The 17,608-nt window shown below is 38.8% G+C and overlaps 1 protein-coding gene across 2 annotated transcripts in view; it reads left to right on the top strand.

Annotated features, from left to right (window-relative positions):
- adamts10 (ADAM metallopeptidase with thrombospondin type 1 motif, 10) overlaps nucleotides 1–17,608 on the top strand; it is a 61,664-nt gene that overhangs the window by 23,534 nt on the left and 20,522 nt on the right. For both annotated transcript variants that reach the window (XM_084087526.1, XM_084087525.1), the window contains 10 exons: nucleotides 825–970; nucleotides 1,590–1,633; nucleotides 2,200–2,305; nucleotides 3,825–3,971; nucleotides 7,809–7,950; nucleotides 9,562–9,669; nucleotides 9,887–10,032; nucleotides 10,725–10,788; nucleotides 11,278–11,380; nucleotides 15,951–16,084. In XM_084087526.1, coding sequence (XP_083943652.1) covers nucleotides 825–970; nucleotides 1,590–1,633; nucleotides 2,200–2,305; nucleotides 3,825–3,971; nucleotides 7,809–7,950; nucleotides 9,562–9,669; nucleotides 9,887–10,032; nucleotides 10,725–10,788; nucleotides 11,278–11,380; nucleotides 15,951–16,084 — 1,140 coding nt within the window. The remainder of the gene's footprint in view (nucleotides 1–824; nucleotides 971–1,589; nucleotides 1,634–2,199; nucleotides 2,306–3,824; nucleotides 3,972–7,808; nucleotides 7,951–9,561; nucleotides 9,670–9,886; nucleotides 10,033–10,724; nucleotides 10,789–11,277; nucleotides 11,381–15,950; nucleotides 16,085–17,608) is intronic.

Genomic DNA, 17,608 nt, shown 5'->3' on the forward strand with positions numbered 1-17,608 from the left:
ATTTGTTGCAGGTAATTTGCAGCTTTAAAATAATGCATTACTATGGACACCTTCATATAAAGTCCAAAATATTATACTGCAATGATTTGCTGTTTTTTATTATGAAAATTATTTTGGTGAAGAAAAAAAAATTTACTTTTAAAAGTATTTTTCTGTTGTATAGTCACATTGTACTTGTGTGAACAGGCCTTAAAGCTTATTTTTCCCAATTGCGTTTTAAAAGTGCAGTCACATTTACCTTTATACCAACAAAAATTCTACTGGTGAAATGCAGTCTGCTCAATAGGAATCCTCACGATCTGGAATTTTGCATGAGGGGGTAATGATATGATTTGCATTAGGCGAAAAATTTCCCCTGTTGTTCCCAAGTTGTAAACTCAAATTTGCTGTTTACAGATATAAAGTTGCTTGGTTTGAAAGTGAGCTTTGAGTAAGCGATGCTTCATGTATTAGCTACACTATGGACCACACAATGGACCTACTTTCCAAAAACTTCCTAATTTCTACTTTGCAAAAGTTTCACTAATGTGACCGTGTCCTAAGGTGTAAACATTATACATAAGCCATATGCATACCACCATACCAATGGCAAATAGTAGGAGTTCTCGGGGAAACCTTTTTGAAAACAATCATTGTTTTTGCAATTCCATTTCACACAGGAATTCAATACTTTGAAAGAACCAGCACATTTTCTACTATTATTTGAAAAGAAGTCTAGTATCAGTATAGTTAGTAAACAAACTAATACACACACGTTGTACACAGTACATGCAATGAACCTGGCCTTTTTCAAGTCTTTCTGATCCTAATTTTTCTCTTTCCAGCCCACATTAGAAGTTAACCATCATGCAGGGAAGTCTTTAGACAGTTTCTGCAAGTGGCAAAAGTCCATCCTGCACCGGAACGGTCATGGGAATGCCATCCCTGACAATGGAATCGCACACCATGATACAGCAGTCCTCATCACCAGGTTAGCATGCGGATGTTTCTAGCTCTGTTTGTGGTGTTGTGTTAGTCAAACTTTAGGTCTCTGTCGCTGTCAAAAGAGTGAAATAGGCCTATGTCAGTATATGCTTTTGTTTAAATATATACTTTTTTTAAACGCATGCACACTATAACACCTGTCTAACGTTTTGTAGCACTCCGTTGGTTCTAAAGGCAACAGGTCATAATTTTAAAATGGCTTTAAAGTACTTGAAATGTGTGTTTGGAAGAACTAGCGATTTATGGTAAATCATGCTATAGCTTTAATCCACACAGTGAGGAGTTGGGTTGAATTCCTGCGCCTGAGAGCTGAGTGTGTGAGGTATGTGTGAAGTATGAGTATGAAATAGAGAGTGAGAGTGAAGGAGATAGACAGAGAGAAAGACAAGTGTTGAGTCTTTATATTGGAGGCTTGTATCAGAGGGTATGTCTGCTGGATGCATCAAACGTTTCCTTTCATTGTCTTCGCTCTCTAATCAGAAGAGTGTCCAGTCTGTGAACTGTCTCACAGCTCTGTTATCTGAGTTTGTGTTTGTTCTGTGGAAACCCAAGAGGTTCATTCACCCCAACAAAATATCAGACATGTTTCTGTGGTATGTTTTCAGGTATGACATCTGCATCTACAAGAACAAACCCTGTGGAACACTTGGTAAGCCATCCGTCCATCCATCGCCTTATCTGTCAGCATATATGAAATATTTGTTTATCAAATTCTCATTTCTTCTCTGTTCATAACATAGCTAATCGAAGGTTTATTGGTACTATATAGTTTTACTTTTGATTAGTTTGTAGACACTAATTAATTAACTAATGTGTAGTACTGTAGTGGGGCTTGTATAGTATTTGCATATATGTATTTGCATATCCATCTTATTTTTCAACTCAGAAGTAAGCTATTCCCCGTGAATGTGTGAGACTTCAGATTCATTAGCTGCTATAGGTAAACAACTTGAAGAATGACAAAGTGCAGTAAATTGTAAAACTATTGTGCAACAAACCAATGTGTTTAAGATTGTGATAATAAGATAACAAAAACAAGTTTACAATATCAATCAGCACAACAAACTGTTTTTGTGGAGCTAAAAGTTAAAATAAAATAAAAAAAATGGCCGCACATGCTCTTACATTAAAAATAAGGTGGATAGTATTGTAGCATATATGTATGTGTGTGTGTCCATGTCACTGTGCCCATGTGCACACACGTGTCTGTATCAGGTCTGGCACCTGTTGGCGGTATGTGTGAGCCAGAGAGAAGCTGCAGCATCAATGAAGACATTGGTCTGGCCACTGCTTTCACCATTGCGCACGAGATTGGACACACGTGAGTCTTTTCCTAAACCTCCAAATGCTCCTACAGTGTCTTCCTCTGTTCTTCCATGTCTTTTGATGATGCTGTTTGGTTGATGCTGTTTGCTTTGAGTCGAGGTTCGATTTCAAAGGTTGTTTTTGTATCTTTATGCTGCTACATAAATTGCTACATTATTTTCTTCATTGTCTTAAAGGTAGGTACGTGCAAGTGAGAAAGCCTGGGATAGGTGCAAGCTATATCAATAGCCTTTATTAAATGGAAAATGGCTTTAAATTGTTCATAACATTTTTTTATTTGTGTATCTCAGGGTTTCCTAAACTGGGAAACTGTTGGATCTTGAGGGAACGGCAAGGGGTTTGTGAGTTGATGAAAAGCTTATAATTAATTAAATAATAAAAATGTAAAATGAAAATTTTAAATAAAAACAATCAAAATGAAACGCTTTCTAAAAAAGATAAATAATTTATTTCTTTGTGACCACAAACCCAACATCAGAGAACTGTGAACATGCAAATGTGTGAAATATTAACTTAAAATCTCAGGAGGCAAATGAGTATTTTAGCTCAAAGGAGTTTGGCTGACAAAAAAAGTTTGGGAATCCCTGATGTACCTGTTTTCAAAAACTGTGACTAAATGATGTCAGTATATATTCCAAAATCTTCATTGTTCCCTCAGCGCCTATTGAAGCTCTACTATAGGTCAGCAATACATCAGCGCTCTGAAATTCCAGTTTTACCTACTTATGTCATCAAGGCACACCCTTTCAACTCTGACCCTTGACATTTGGCCTTCCAAAACAAACTTGGGTTAAATTCAAGGATAAACTATAAAGCCACTTGAGGTGTTTAAATATGAATAATGCTCATTAACAACAACTGCACTAATATTTTCTCTCAGTCTTGCAATATTTATATCTTGTTAGTGGAGCAAGTGACGGCAGACTCTGATGCTCCAGGCGGCTTACTTTGGGCTTTTCGTTTGTGGTTTCTTGCGCTCCAAGACGTTGAAGTATTGTTTTACTTGGTGGCCCAGCATTCCATTCACTTTCTGCAGCTTAATCATGCATATGGATTTATGGGCACGCCTGGCTGATATCGCGCCACTGCCTGCACATATCATTCCTCAAACCTTCAGAATACTTCCATGAAAGGAAATTTTGTTGTCATTTCTGCTGTTTTGGTAGTTGAAAAGTATTTTTTTTGCTATCATTGTTCGGATCTGAGCTGTTTGTGCTGGGTCACCCTGTACTCTGTTGCCTTGGCTACGATAACGGACCGCAGAGCTGTTTTCATAGGTGGTGAAGTCATTAGTGGTCTGGTCCTAATGGTTCGTCCAGGTACCTTTGAACTGGCGGCCATATGACGCTGCGCACTGGGGCTGTCTAGACAAGGGGGCATATGTTTGACTGTGTGTAGGATTACATAAGTTGTGTGAGGTGCTGATGGGTTTGTGTGTGTGTTCACATTCTGTAACCTGGACCAATGGATTCTATATTTATGCTTCCATAAAATCATTCATCTCTCTCTTTCAGGTTTGGGATGAATCATGATGGTGTTGGCAATGCATGTGGGGTGCGCAGTCAGGAGACTGCTAAACTTATGGCTGCCCACATCACCATGAAGACTAACCCCTTCGTCTGGTCTGCCTGCAGCCGCGATTACATCACCAACTTCCTTGAGTGCGTCTGCTGCCTGAGTCTGATATCTGTGTTTACACTGAAGTGTACTGTATTTAGTGTGAAATATTGACTGTATCAACATTGGATTTCAGTATCATACATTTCCAAAGGATTTCATTATGAATATAAATTATGTGAATGTCTTTTTTAACTCAAACGCAAACTCAGCCTATAATGTTGTATAAGAGCCATTTGTTAAAATTAATGATAGACCAATATACAGGCTGATTAATATTTGTCGATTATAAAATTATTGGGATGTGTCTGAAATCTGCTGACAGCTAGTGCACATTTTTCAAAGATTTTAGTGAATCTTTATTACATTTTATCACATTTTATTTTATTTTATTTTGAATAGTGTATTAACCATGTGTGAAATCACTCCAATCTCATTCATCCCGTGAAGAAAGACGGCGTTCCACGGCAGCTATAAAGGATACCCGGACCAAACATCATCAGCTTTGGTGCCTTCAGAGCGCTGTGTGAATCTGTCTGTCTTTTTGGTGTTGTTTGTCCTGTAGGAAACTAGTATGGTGAATAAGCAGCAGTTAGACTGTGTGTGTCTCCCTGCCTACGTTATATTGTGTGAGGGGATCTGTGTGGTCTGTTTGGGAGTGGAGCATCATAGTCAGCTCTAGAGGGACCTGACAGTGTTCACTGTGAACGTCTGCCTTTAAACGTCTGCCCAAACATTTAAATTCTGTCATCATTTACTCACTCTCAAGTTGTTCCAAACCTTAACAACTTTCTTTCTTCTGCTGAACACAAAAGATATTTTGAAGAATGTCAGAAACCATTGACTTCCATATTATTTTTTTCCATACTATGGAAGGCTGTTTGGTTAACCATATTCTTCAAAATATCTACTTAAAATATACTGTGAAAGAGTTGCGCCGGGCCACAGATTTGTCTCTCCAGGAAACCAAGGAACCCGTGGCCCTTGTCATCAGGCGTTCCATGGCAGCTATGGTGGCTATGGAGAGACATGTATGGCTAAACTTGTTTGATATAAAGGAAAAGGACAACATTTTCTGTTGGACGCCTGGTTGATTCTAGCTCAATCCTAGGAAATGGCAGTTCGGTATCGAGAGTGTGCTTTCTCCACTACAGAGAACTACATTTCTAGGGGTGGTATGGGACTCGACTACGATGCAGGCACGTCTGTCTCCTGCACGTATCGAGTCGATTCTCTCAGCTGTAGGCAAGATCAGGGTAGGCCAAGCCGTCACTGTAAAACGGTATAAAAGAGTGTTGGGACTCATGGCAGCTGCATCCAATGTGATTCCTTTTGGCCTTCTGTACATTGCAGTGGTGGCTCAAGACCAAGGGGTTTTCCCTGAGGGGCAACCCATTTCCCATCATCAGGGTTACACACAGATGCCTTCGTACCCTAGTGATGTGGAAGAAGCCTTGGTTCTTGGCCCAGGGTCCCGTCCTTGTCGTTGCAAAATGCTTACAACAGACACTTCCCTCACGGGCCTGGGGTGGTCCTCCTTGATTTGGAGGAGGTTCGGCTAGGCGGATGTGGACTTTTTCGCATCAGAGGAGATGACGCACTGTCCACTCTGGTTCTCCCTCACGCATCCAGCTCCGTTGGGGTTGGATGCCATGGTTTGGACAGGGCTGAGGCTACATCTGTACGCGTTTCCTCCGATTGCTCTGCTCTCGGGAGTACTAGAAGAGGGTTCACCAGGACTGTGTTCGTCTATTACTAGTAGCCAGATTTGGCTGGCATAAGTATGATTCTTGGACCTGATGTCTCTCCTGAACGGCTCTCCGTGGGAGATTCATTCATCCGAGGGGTTGTCTATGATTGTTACGTCCACTGCTCTGCCTAGTGGAAAGGTAATGTCTCTGTCATGACTGTAACCCTGGTTCCCTGAGAAGGGGACGAAACACTTTGCCATAATTCCTGCGTGCCTGAGAGTGAGTTTCTTCAGCCAATCAGAAGCTGACAATGTTTGGTCCGTGTATCCTTTATCGCTTCCGCAGTATGCCGTCATGCGTCACGGGATGACGTTTCACCAGCGAGATTGGAGTGATTTCACACATGCTTCAGACACAATCATGCATCTCACCCAGATGTTTTTTCTTTAATAAATTAATACTTTTATTCTGCAAAGATGCATTAAATTGATTAATAAAGTGACAGTAAAAACTGTTGATATGTTAAAAAAGATTTATTTTTAAATTTTTCTTTTGAGCTTTCTATTCATCAAAGAATCCTGAATAAAAATTACCGTTTTCCACAACAATATTAAGAAGCAACTGTTTTCAACATTGATAATAAGAAATGTTACTTGAGCATCAAATCAGTATATTTGACAATTTGACACTAAAAAAGTTGGAGAAATGGCTTTGCCATCACATGAATGAATAAATCTTTAAATATATTAAAATGGAAAAGAATTAGTGTCACATTGGGTAGATGCCTTACAATAGTGATTAAAACAGGTTCCTTAACCATTAAAGGAACACTCCACCGTTTTTGGAAATAGGGCTTATTCACCTTCTTTCCTACATTTAGATAGGTGGGCAAATGCATTTTTGTCTCAGTGCATGCATTGTTTTAGTTTGACAGGGTCATCGCTAGCTTAGCTTAGCATAATGAATGAAATCCTTTGTTGCCAGCTAGCATGTCTTGAGTAAAAGTGATATAAAAAATAAAAAAAAACACCTAATTACTTCTTGTGGCCTGTGTATTCACAACAAGTACAAATAGCGATGCAGATTAACACTAGGCGATTTCCTAGGCAGATATTGACTTATATATTAAGGACTATATTAGGGGGAAGCACAGGCGAAGCACTGCTACTTGGACGTGATATCTCTGCGCCCAAGTAGCAGTGCTTCGCCTGTGCTTCCCCCTAATATAGTCCCAAGTCAATATCTGCATAGGAAATCGCCTAGTGTTAATCTGCATCGCTATTTGTACTTGTTGTGAATATGCAGGCCACAAGAAGTAATTAGGTGGGGGTTTTTATTTTTTTATATTACTTTTACTCAGGACATGCTAGCTGGCAACAAAGGATTCCATTCATTATGCTAAGCTAAGCTAGCGCCGACCCTGTCAAACTAAAACAATGCATGCACTGAGACAAAAATGCATTTGCCCACCTACCTAAATGTAAGAAAAAAGGTGAATAAGCCCTATTTCAAAAAACGGTGGAGTGTTCCTTTAAAGCTGATTCACTCTGCCAAAACAAATGTAAACATTTGACACACTAAAGGCTAGATTTACTAACAACTTGCGCCAGCGCAAACCCCCTCTTGGTGCTTAAAAACTACTGTCAGGATTTACTAAAGACACGCAGTGAAAAATTTGCGCTGAAAAAGCGTGGACACAATTACTTTTGCGGCTGACATTATTGCATAAGCATTTGTAGGATATTCCCTTTTAGAAGCAAAATTTATTGGAGGAGATTATTTAAATGAATCATGCAAGGTGATTTAATATAAGGTTTGCACTAGTCAGTGTACTGGTATTTGCACCATTATTTAATGGCAATAAAAGAATGTCTTAAACCAGACACTAGTTTGCGCTGCTCTTGGTAGATTGCGCTGCTCTTGGTCATTATGGAAATGATCCAGCTACAGCTGTATTCTTTCATTTGCGTGTTGTAAGGAGATCACGTGCAGAACTTTCCAATCCCATCTGCGCTTTTTTGGAATTGCGCTCTCATGCTAATTTGCCGTTTAGTAAATCTGGCCCTGAATTCCAACAGTTTTGAGTTTTGTTGGATCAGTGTTTGTTGGCATTAGGGCAGTATGAACTAGCCTTTAGACTTCCATCACTTCTGACACACCCGTTCTGTTTTCTTTCTGATTGTTTCTTAGCTCTGGCATGGGTTCCTGCCTGAACAATGTTCCCCCCAAACAGGAATTTGTTTACCCCACCACAGCCCCTGGCCAAGCATATGATGCAGACGAGCAGTGCCGCTTCCAGTACGGAGTGAAGTCTCGTCAGTGTAAATACGGGGTACTTGCATCACTCAGTGTAATTGACAACAGCTCTTCACCCAAGAAAGAAAATTCCATCATCATCATCAACATCATCATCATCATCTATTAAAAATGCAGATCAGCATGATTTTTGACTATGGGACCATGGTAATACCATGTTTTTTTCTGATCTACACTATCATTCAAAAGTTTGGGGTCAGTAAGATTGAACTCTATTGATCAAAAGGATTTATTTTTTTTTTTAAATTGTTATAAATTTCACATTTACAGTTTGTAATGTATTTTTATCAAATAGATATAGCTTTGGTGAGCATAAGAGACTTCTTTCAAAAACTTTAAAAAAAATCTAACTGCCTCTAAAACTATTGAACAATAGTGTATATCACCATACAAGAACAGCATTGTGCCATAGACATTAGAGACGTTTATTGTGTCAGTAACAAAAAATATCATGGTAGTGTTATGTTTTTTGGACATATACCATGAAAGCACCACCATGCTATTCTTTAGTTTAGAGTACCTTGGAATGTCAGAGTAACCATTAAAACTTATATGGTTGATATGACCCATGTGCAATATTTAATGTATTCTAAAGGTATTTGATCGTTTTTTTTTTTTTTTGTGAGGAACATTTAGGCCATTTTTCCCTAAAATATTTCTTTTCATTTTTGGGTGAACTTGTTCAGTAGTTGTTTACGTTATATTTTATTTTTTATATATATATATATATATATATATATATATATATATATATTACATATTGAAAAATATCTAATTTAGAAGTATATAACTATCTTACAGTAAGACATCTATGCTGAAGTGTCGTCTTTGGACACATGAATTGTCTTGCCTTTACATCCCCACAGTAAATCATTTAGCACACTCTCTCCATCCCTCCCTCTTTCTCTCTTTCTGCCTTTCTCTCTGTAAATCTGCACCAGATGGCAGTTCTACCTTTCGCTGGCTGTAACATTCCATCTTTTTGCTCCCCCCAAGACTACAGACCGCTGGCATTCTGCCACTTTTGTCCAAAACCACATGTTGGTCAAAAATTTGCTATTTTTTGGTTTGTGGCTCTATTCTCTGCCAGCCATGGTTGACCTTTACACCTCCACAGACACACAGTGGAGCTCAGTCTGTAAAGTGAGCTATATCTGCTCATGTTGAGTCCAGCTTTAGGTATTGACTGCTTTATGGGATGCCAGTGCAGGACATCTGGAGGAGAAGTACACACACTAGTTAGCTCTCACTGTAACTATGTAAAGCAGGAAGTTATTGACTAGATCTAAAATGCAGTGTGCGGCTTACAACTGATCTACATTATGAGATTTGGCAGAAACAAAAAAAACCCTGTTTTATTGGACATATACCATGGAAGTACTGTAATATTATTTAAAGTATCATGTACAGTAATAAACATTCAGTACCATAGTATATAAGGGCAATTACCCTAGCAACACTCAGAGCACCTTAGCAACCAAATAGCCACGTCGGAGGATGTTGTTTGGTGCAGGAATGTCCTACTTCTACTCTTTCCACACAGTTCTTCAGCCTCTTGAGTCTTTCTTAATGTCTGTTTTTCCCACATTGTCTGAAATGTTGTTTAGTGGCTTGTGTGTGTGTTCAGGAAGTGTGCAGTGAGCTTTGGTGCATGAGTAAAGGGAATCGCTGCATCACCAGTAGTATCCCAGCAGCCGAGGGCACCATCTGCCAGACCAGCACCATCGAAAAAGGGGTAAGGACAGGGAATTCTGGGAGGAATATCAGAGCACAGATATATCAAGGCTCAGGAACCTTTTTTGGCTTGATGGGTAGATCATGTTTGATAATGAAATGATTTTATATGATACTATATAATATAAATGTACACCATATATTTGTACACCATATAATTGTTTTGGGTCGTCACATATTGCATATTTACTGTTGATTAATTGATATTTTCTCATTAGTGGTGCTACAAAAGAGTGTGTGTGCCGTATGGAACACGTCCAGAGGGTGTAGATGGTGGGTGGGGCCACTGGTCGCCATGGGAGGAGTGTAGTCGCAGCTGTGGGGGCGGAGTCTCTTCCTCTATTCGCCATTGTGACAGCCCAAGGTGAGTACTATAACTTTTATTCAGCAAGGATGCAATAAATTGATCTAAAGTGACAGTGAAGACATTTATAATGTTACAAAAGATTTCTATTCCAAATAAATGCTGTTTTTTTTTTAAACTTTGTTTATCAAAGAATCCATAAAAAATGTTTATTGAGCACCAAATCAGCATATTAGAATGATTTCGGAAGTAACGTGAAACTGAAGACTGGAGTAATGGCTGCTGAAAATTCAGCTTTGCTATCACAAAAATAAATTACATTTTAAAACATACTAAAGCAGTTATTTTGAATTATAATAATATTTCAAACTGTTATTTTTTATTGTAATAATATTTCTTAATATTACTGTTTTAAAACTATATTTAATCAAATAAATGCAGCCTTGGTGGGCATAAGAGCTTCTTTCAGAAACATTAAGTAATCTTACCAACCTCAAACTTTGGAACGATAGTGTTTACGAGTGATTCGATGATTCATAATGTTCTCTTCACAATGTTCATAACTCTCAGCCCGTTGTACTCAATGAACCTAGTCTGACGACATGCCAGGAAAAATCGTAAAAACTAACAGATTGACAGAAAGACAGAAGATGTCTGGCTGAAATGAACTTGAGCAGAATATATTGTGTAATTGGGAGTTACATTGAAATTGTACTCAGATGTGTCTGATGCTTGTCCTTGTGTGGATGCAGGCCAACGGTTGGAGGGAAATATTGTCTGGGAGAGAGGAAGCGCTTCAGATCATGCAACATTGATGTGAGTTTGAAAGCCACATGTCACTGTGACTCCATTTTTGTGTGTCTGTTAGAAAGGAACATTTCTTACAAATTTACTCCTATCCCACTTGTAAAGATCTTTGGCTTGTTTGTGAATGGATTCTGTTCCTGTATCATCTAAATTAGTTGATAAGACTGAAGCTCTGACAAATTTTGGGGTGCATTGGACAACCTCTAAATCATGGGTGTCCAATCCTGCTCCTGGAGGGCCACTGTCCTGCAGAGTTTAGCTCCAACCCTTATGAAACACACCTGAAACCAGCTAATCAAGGTCTTGAGACTGACCAGAAACTTCTAGGCAAGTGTGTTGGTGCAGGTTGGAGCTAAAGTCTGCTGGATGTTGGACCTCCATGAGCAGGATTGGACACCCCTGCTCTAAATGATGTAGACGTACGCCAATAGAAGAAAATGATTCACTGTTGCCATGCTCCATAAGATCCTCAGACTGACTGATTTGTGTGTGGGTTAGGAATGCCCAGTCGGATCTCAGGATTTTCGGGAGATTCAGTGCTCGGACTTCGACAGCGTTCCTTTCCGGGGGAAATTCTACACCTGGAAGCCGTACAGGGGTGGTAAGTATAAAACCCTTAAAGCACCTGTTCTGTTCTTTTTCCTTTGATTTGTGTAACTTTGATTGGCCTGTTTTGAACTGCTACGGTTCTGTCTTAAATGCACTTTAAGTTGCTTTGAATAATAGCGCCTGCCAATTGAACAAATTAAGGATGCCAAATATATCGACAGCCATATTGATATCGGCCGATAAATGTGACTTTTTAATGTTATTGCATCGGTCCGATAAATTAAGTAGGCAAAATTATAGTCAAATGACTGTATCATTTCTAGATGGCATACCTATTGTCAAACACAAAAAGTAAATGTTTACACAGAGCCTGTAAGATTTGAAATCTTTTAAAAGCATATGCACATTTACATTTTGTTTGTTCATTCATCCTTAAAGAAAGTTGGCCATAGACATGCATATATATATATATTTTATTCCAATGGTTACTAGTAGGGCCTAAATGTGTTTTTTAAATGATTGTGGGATAAGAAAGATTTCTGCAGTTGTGCCTGTTTTAAAATTAAAAGCCTTTTTCTACTGAGCATGATTTTTGGTGTTATTAAAAGCATGTAGCGGACTATTAAGGGGTGCTTTTTGTGATCAATCTCACAAAATGTAGATTGATATCTAATATTGGCTTCAAAATATAAATAGTAATTGTATCACATTGGTGCATCCCTTGAACTAATGCAAATGTTTGTGCTCAGAACTGAACAGAAACATGTGATATCTTAGTTCCCTACCTACATCTTTCATGATTATGCGAATGTTTAAGAGCTCGATTGTTGTTGTTTAAGACTGTTTATGGCTTTTGAAGGTGGTTTCAATATTAGGACTGGACCACCATGCTCCAAAGAACCAATCTCTATACTGGCTCAGGTCCAGGACAGATGAGAGAGAGAGAGAGAGAGAGAGAGAGAGAGACAGAGAGACAGAGAGAGAGAGAGAGAGAGAGAGAGAGAGAGAGAGAGAGAGAGAGAGAGGGTGCAGATAACAGTCTGGCATCCATATGCCGGGCTGCGGACTGCCAACTCCCAGAATCTCCAGTTTAAGTTTCTGCTTTTGATGAATGTGAAGCTGGCTGTCAAGGACATAACTGCCTTTAATCTGCCCCTCCAATAACATAATGGCTTACAGAGAGAAGCCCACTGGAGGCTACAAGCGCTGCTTTCATCAAGTCAGCTGATTTTACAATGGAAATCCCTTGCAGCTGTTAAAATAAGTGCCAGACTGCTGTTTTACCCTGCTTTAGGGTCAGGTGGCATATAGACCTTAGGACTGCACTCTCTCTCTGTTTGAAACTTCTTCTTTTTTTATATTCTTTTCATGGAAATAAATGTTGTGATGATATTTCCATTAAGAGGTGCATCAATTTTTGGTCAAGATCTTGTATTGAAAATGCAAGAGTCAAGCAATCCATCAAGTCTACTCCAGCACATTCCAAAGACTTTCAATGAATTAAAGTTCTAGACTCAGAGGTGCCAATTCACCATTATTTCACAATTTGAGCCTGATGAATCTTGACATTGTCATCATGGAATATGGCCATGATGTGTCTTCCTACATGGTTGTTTAAGAAATGAAAAACCAATTTGGGTTAGGGTTCAATTAGGGTTAGAAGAACAGTTGCCAAACATATAGCATGCTTGAAACATAATAATCACTGCAATAATGATCCAGTCGTAGACTCTTAAGCATTTGCATATTTCCAAACAGTGACTTTTTTTTTTTTTTGGCTGGGCAGTGTATTTTAAATTGTAATTTATTCCAGTGATAGTAAAGTTGAATTTTGAGCAGTCATTACTTTAGTCTTCAATGTCACATGATCCTTCAGAAATCATTCTAATATGCTTATGAAAACAACAAATTTTAACTGACCCTTAAATTTTGGTAGTGTACACAGTAAAAATGAGAGGAAGACATTTTACCGTGATTTTATAGTTATACTCTAATTATAATCATAATCACATTTTCATAATCGCAGCGTTCTGTTTGCATGAGCTCCAACTTCATTGCAGTACTGCCTTAATCACATTATAAGGGTGCTTGTAAATGTAGCCAGTGTCTTAACTTTTGGCAGTCTGTTGAAGTAATGAGTCCAGAAAAAGATTAAAATCACGCTTTATCACTTTTGCAGAAGTTCAGGTTGAGCACATTGCATTGTGAGATACACTGTTCAATGCATTGTGCTCTGGCTGTATGCACTCTCACCAGAACCTCCTGAAACCCATACACTCCAGTGAAGCCCTCTTCTAGCCACCTCAAAAATACACCTATGGCCTGCCAGAGCAAAGCCTCATGGGATGCGCAGTTTCCATCGTAAGCCTGCTTCAGTATATGTTTTCACAGGCACCCAGGACCTTATCAAATTAGTCCAACACTAACAGAAAATTGGCCAGCAGCTCAAAAACTGCCCTCTTTAGGTTTATAAAACAGAGGAAGAGTTATTATTTAACATAAAGACTGTGGTAGATGTGATTCAACTGATAAGGCAAGCGGGTCTTAGGCAGCCAAAGAAAGATTACACAGAGTTTTAGCACCACCGCTGCCAGGTACAGGCAAGGGGAATGAGTTCAGACCTTCCAGCCTTTCAAGAGTAATATAAAAGAGGCCCAGAGCAAGGACAAAACCACACACTGGTACCAGTATGAGTGAGATTATAAGTCAATTAACTCTTTGTTCTGTGTTACATAACCTATACAGTGTGTAGTGTGGGTAGTATGCTTTGCACTTTTAAACAATACATCAATGTACAGTATGTTTTTTCTCTCTCTTAAACATCTTCCATATTTTTTTTACCCGTTAAGAGTTGTACAAAACTACATACAGATTTTTTTCAAATCAACTAGTCCCTGGGTTGCTAGTCAACTAATCGAATAATAGAATGACTAGATAGTTAGGCTGATTCAGGTTCACCTCACCCCATTTCTTAGGGGGCGTTTATATAAGATGCGTCCTTGCTTCCAGAAACAGCTGTATAGAGTTATGGAAGAGAATGCAGCGTACATATAATTAACAAAATTATTGTTGACTGGAAGTGGCATCCTAAAAATGCAGCTTTTTAGAAAGTTTTTTTTTTACTGTGAAAATGATTAGCTATTAGCATGCTAATTAAAGGATCGCGTCTCAAAATATCAAGATTAAAAAATATATGTCTGGAAGAAAAATCGAATAGATAAACAAAATAAATACAATCTACATATACAAGCTGACCTAAGAAATTGACTAGTGTACTAGTGAGGGTACACATCTGTTCAAAAGTTTGAGGTCAGTACGTTTTTTTAATTAATTAAAGACATATATAATGTGACAAATGATTTCTGTTTCAAATAAATGTTGTTATTTTGAACTTTCTATTCAATAATTGGTTTCCACAAAAATATTAAGCAGAATAACTATTTTAAACATTAATGATAAGAATAAATGTTTCTTGAGCAGAAAATCAGCATATTAGAATGATTTCTGAAGGATCTTGTGACACTGAAGATGAAAGTAATGGCTGCTGAAAATTCAGCTTTACCATCATAGAAATAAATTACATTTTAAATTGTTAAAGTGGAGAACAGTTATTTTAAATTGTAATAATATTTCACAATATAACTGTTTTTACTGTATTTTTAATCAAATAAATGCAGCCTTGGGGAGCCTAAAAGACTTCCCAAACTTTTGAATGATCATGTACCTCCCAAGGAAACAGGCTTCCATGGAACCATAACATCAGCTTTGAGACACAGCCTGTGTCTCCTCTCTCTTTCTTCCTTGTCCGTCAGATGAGTTGTGTGATTTCTTCTTTGTCTCTCAGGGAATGTGCTGAGAGAGGTTGTTTTCCCCTCCAATGTGCTTTATTTACTGTTTCGCAAATTTGTAGGGCCATTACAGAGGAGACAGGGGAATAAAGCCAGTGTGTTGTATGTGCGTTTCAGCTGCTTTATCTTAAGCAAATCATCTAAAATGTGCCCCGGACCCCCTTTCTGCTACTCAAGGATGTGACAGCAGTGGAAGAATAAACTAACTTACATAAACCCCACAAGCTCATTAAAATACCACATGCAGCCATGGAACTCTACAGAGTGCTGGCGGCCGTCCCGCAGAGTTAGTATAGTTATAAATCTCCGTTTGGCTTCATGAAATACGCCGTTCATGTGTCCCCATTGTTAGAAGCACATTAAACCGAGGAGCGAATTTGCCAGCAGTTTGTTTTTAGGTTTGTTTTGCCGTTGTGTAAAGTTAACAATGCATAACACATGAGGAGTCAGTTCTATACAAGCAACAAGAGCGTAATGGCGTTAGCATTAGTTCGTCTCACATTGTGTACCGTATGTAACAATGTTTTCTTACATAAGAGCCTTGTAGATTTTATGACGTCCTGTGATGCTCATGAGGAAGGATACATCAGTCAGTTTAAGCTGAGGTTTCTGCATCATTAGCATAGCTAGTCTCCTTAGTCTTTCCTATGGGATGTAGTCTAGTGTACTTCGAGACGTTCAACTTTGTATATCTCCAGCTCTTTTTATAAGTATGTAACATGTTAAATGGCTCATGATCATTGAGGTGTGATGTTTTGCACGTTTTGGCTGCAGGTGGGGTGAAGTCATGCTCGCTGAACTGCCTGGCAGAGGGCTATAACTTCTACACTGAGCGCGCTCCAGCTGTGGTGGACGGCACACCCTGCAGGGACGACTCTCTGGACGTTTGTGTTAATGGCGAGTGTAAGGTGAGACAGTAACACACACTTTTCTTCAAGTATACATATCGGAGTTTTCAAATGGCAGGGTTCGTATGATATGCTTTTCCAATTGTCGTTTTTGGATGGCTTTGAACTTCTGCCAAAGCGGGAGACAACAGAAGAGAAAAACTCCCTCTTTTGGTGATTGACGTATAAATCCACCAATCTATCAGCACATTATTGTAGTGATATGGAGAATCCATAGAGCTCGGAAATGGTAAGACTCCATTGCTACCTCGTCACATTTTTTTCTATCTATTAAGGATGCTTTAACACTACAGCTTATTAGACATTAGAGTTCAGTATCGTTTGGTAGGAGGGAAAGTGATTTTACAGAATATAACTCCAGGCTCAACAATAAGCATAGCCTGCTGTCCTGAGGCTGATGTGAGAGAATTTTGGCCAGTTAGCTGACTAACATAGATATGATTTTGTCAAATTTGCAAAAGTGACTTAAAATCAGTCTGAAACAGTCTTAAAAGTATCAGAAAGAATGTGTTGAAAACTACAAACCAATCAGTAATTTTTTTGCCTCATATGCCATTGTTTCCCAGTCACATTATCTATCTATAAATTACAGAAACATCTGTCTGCCTGTCAGTATGTCTGTCTGTATGTCTGTTATTCGCATATCCCTCGAACCGTTAGTCCGATGGATTTCAAACTTGACAGGTGTCTCGCTACGGGCACGAGTAAGTGCAGTGCCAAATTTGACGTTGTTTGTTTTAGAAATGCTAAAGATATCGTTAAACATATCGGTAAAAGAAGCACTTAGAAGGTTGTGGTTTAAAAATAAACATTCTGACATAAACACTCTGTCAGCTACACTGTTTACTACTGAATATTATATTTTATTCACAGCCATCATTTGTAGTAACCTATTCACAAACTGTTTGCTCAAGCGTAGCATTTTTTCGGAGTTCACTGTGTAGCCTGCTCCCTGAATTGTCGAGTTCACTGTGTAGCCTGCTCCCTGAATTGTCGAGTTCATGGTGTAGCTTGCTCCCTGAATCGTTGCGCTTATTCATTTGTGGATGTTAACTGAATCTGTAAGTCACCTACGCTGTTTACTTCTGTATATTATATCTATCTATAAATTACGGGAACGTCTTTCTGTGTGTGTGTGTGTGTGTGTGTGTGTGTGTGTGTGTGATTCGCATATCTCTCGAACCGTTAGTCCGATGGATTTCAAACTTGACAGGTGTCTTACTACGGGCATGAGTAAGTGCAGTGCCAAGTTTGACGTTGTTTGGATTAGAATTAAAATTATTGGATTATTGGATTATTGTTAAATATATATCGATGAAGCACACACTGGCTTTTGCCATTCTAGCCGCTGGCCACTCCCCTTCTCACACTGCACACTGAGTGAGCACAGCCCAGGACCAGAAAAGCACAAAAAAAAGAAAGCGGCGGAGCTTAAGTAGCGTTTTCTCGGAGTTCACTGTGTAGCCTGCTCCCTCAATCGTGTAGTTCAATTTTCCACATTTATTGTATGTCATTATGTCAGTA

Source organism: Abramis brama, assembly GCF_963993115.1.
Source record: "Abramis brama genome assembly, chromosome: 16".
NCBI lineage: Eukaryota > Metazoa > Chordata > Actinopteri > Cypriniformes > Leuciscidae > Abramis > Abramis brama.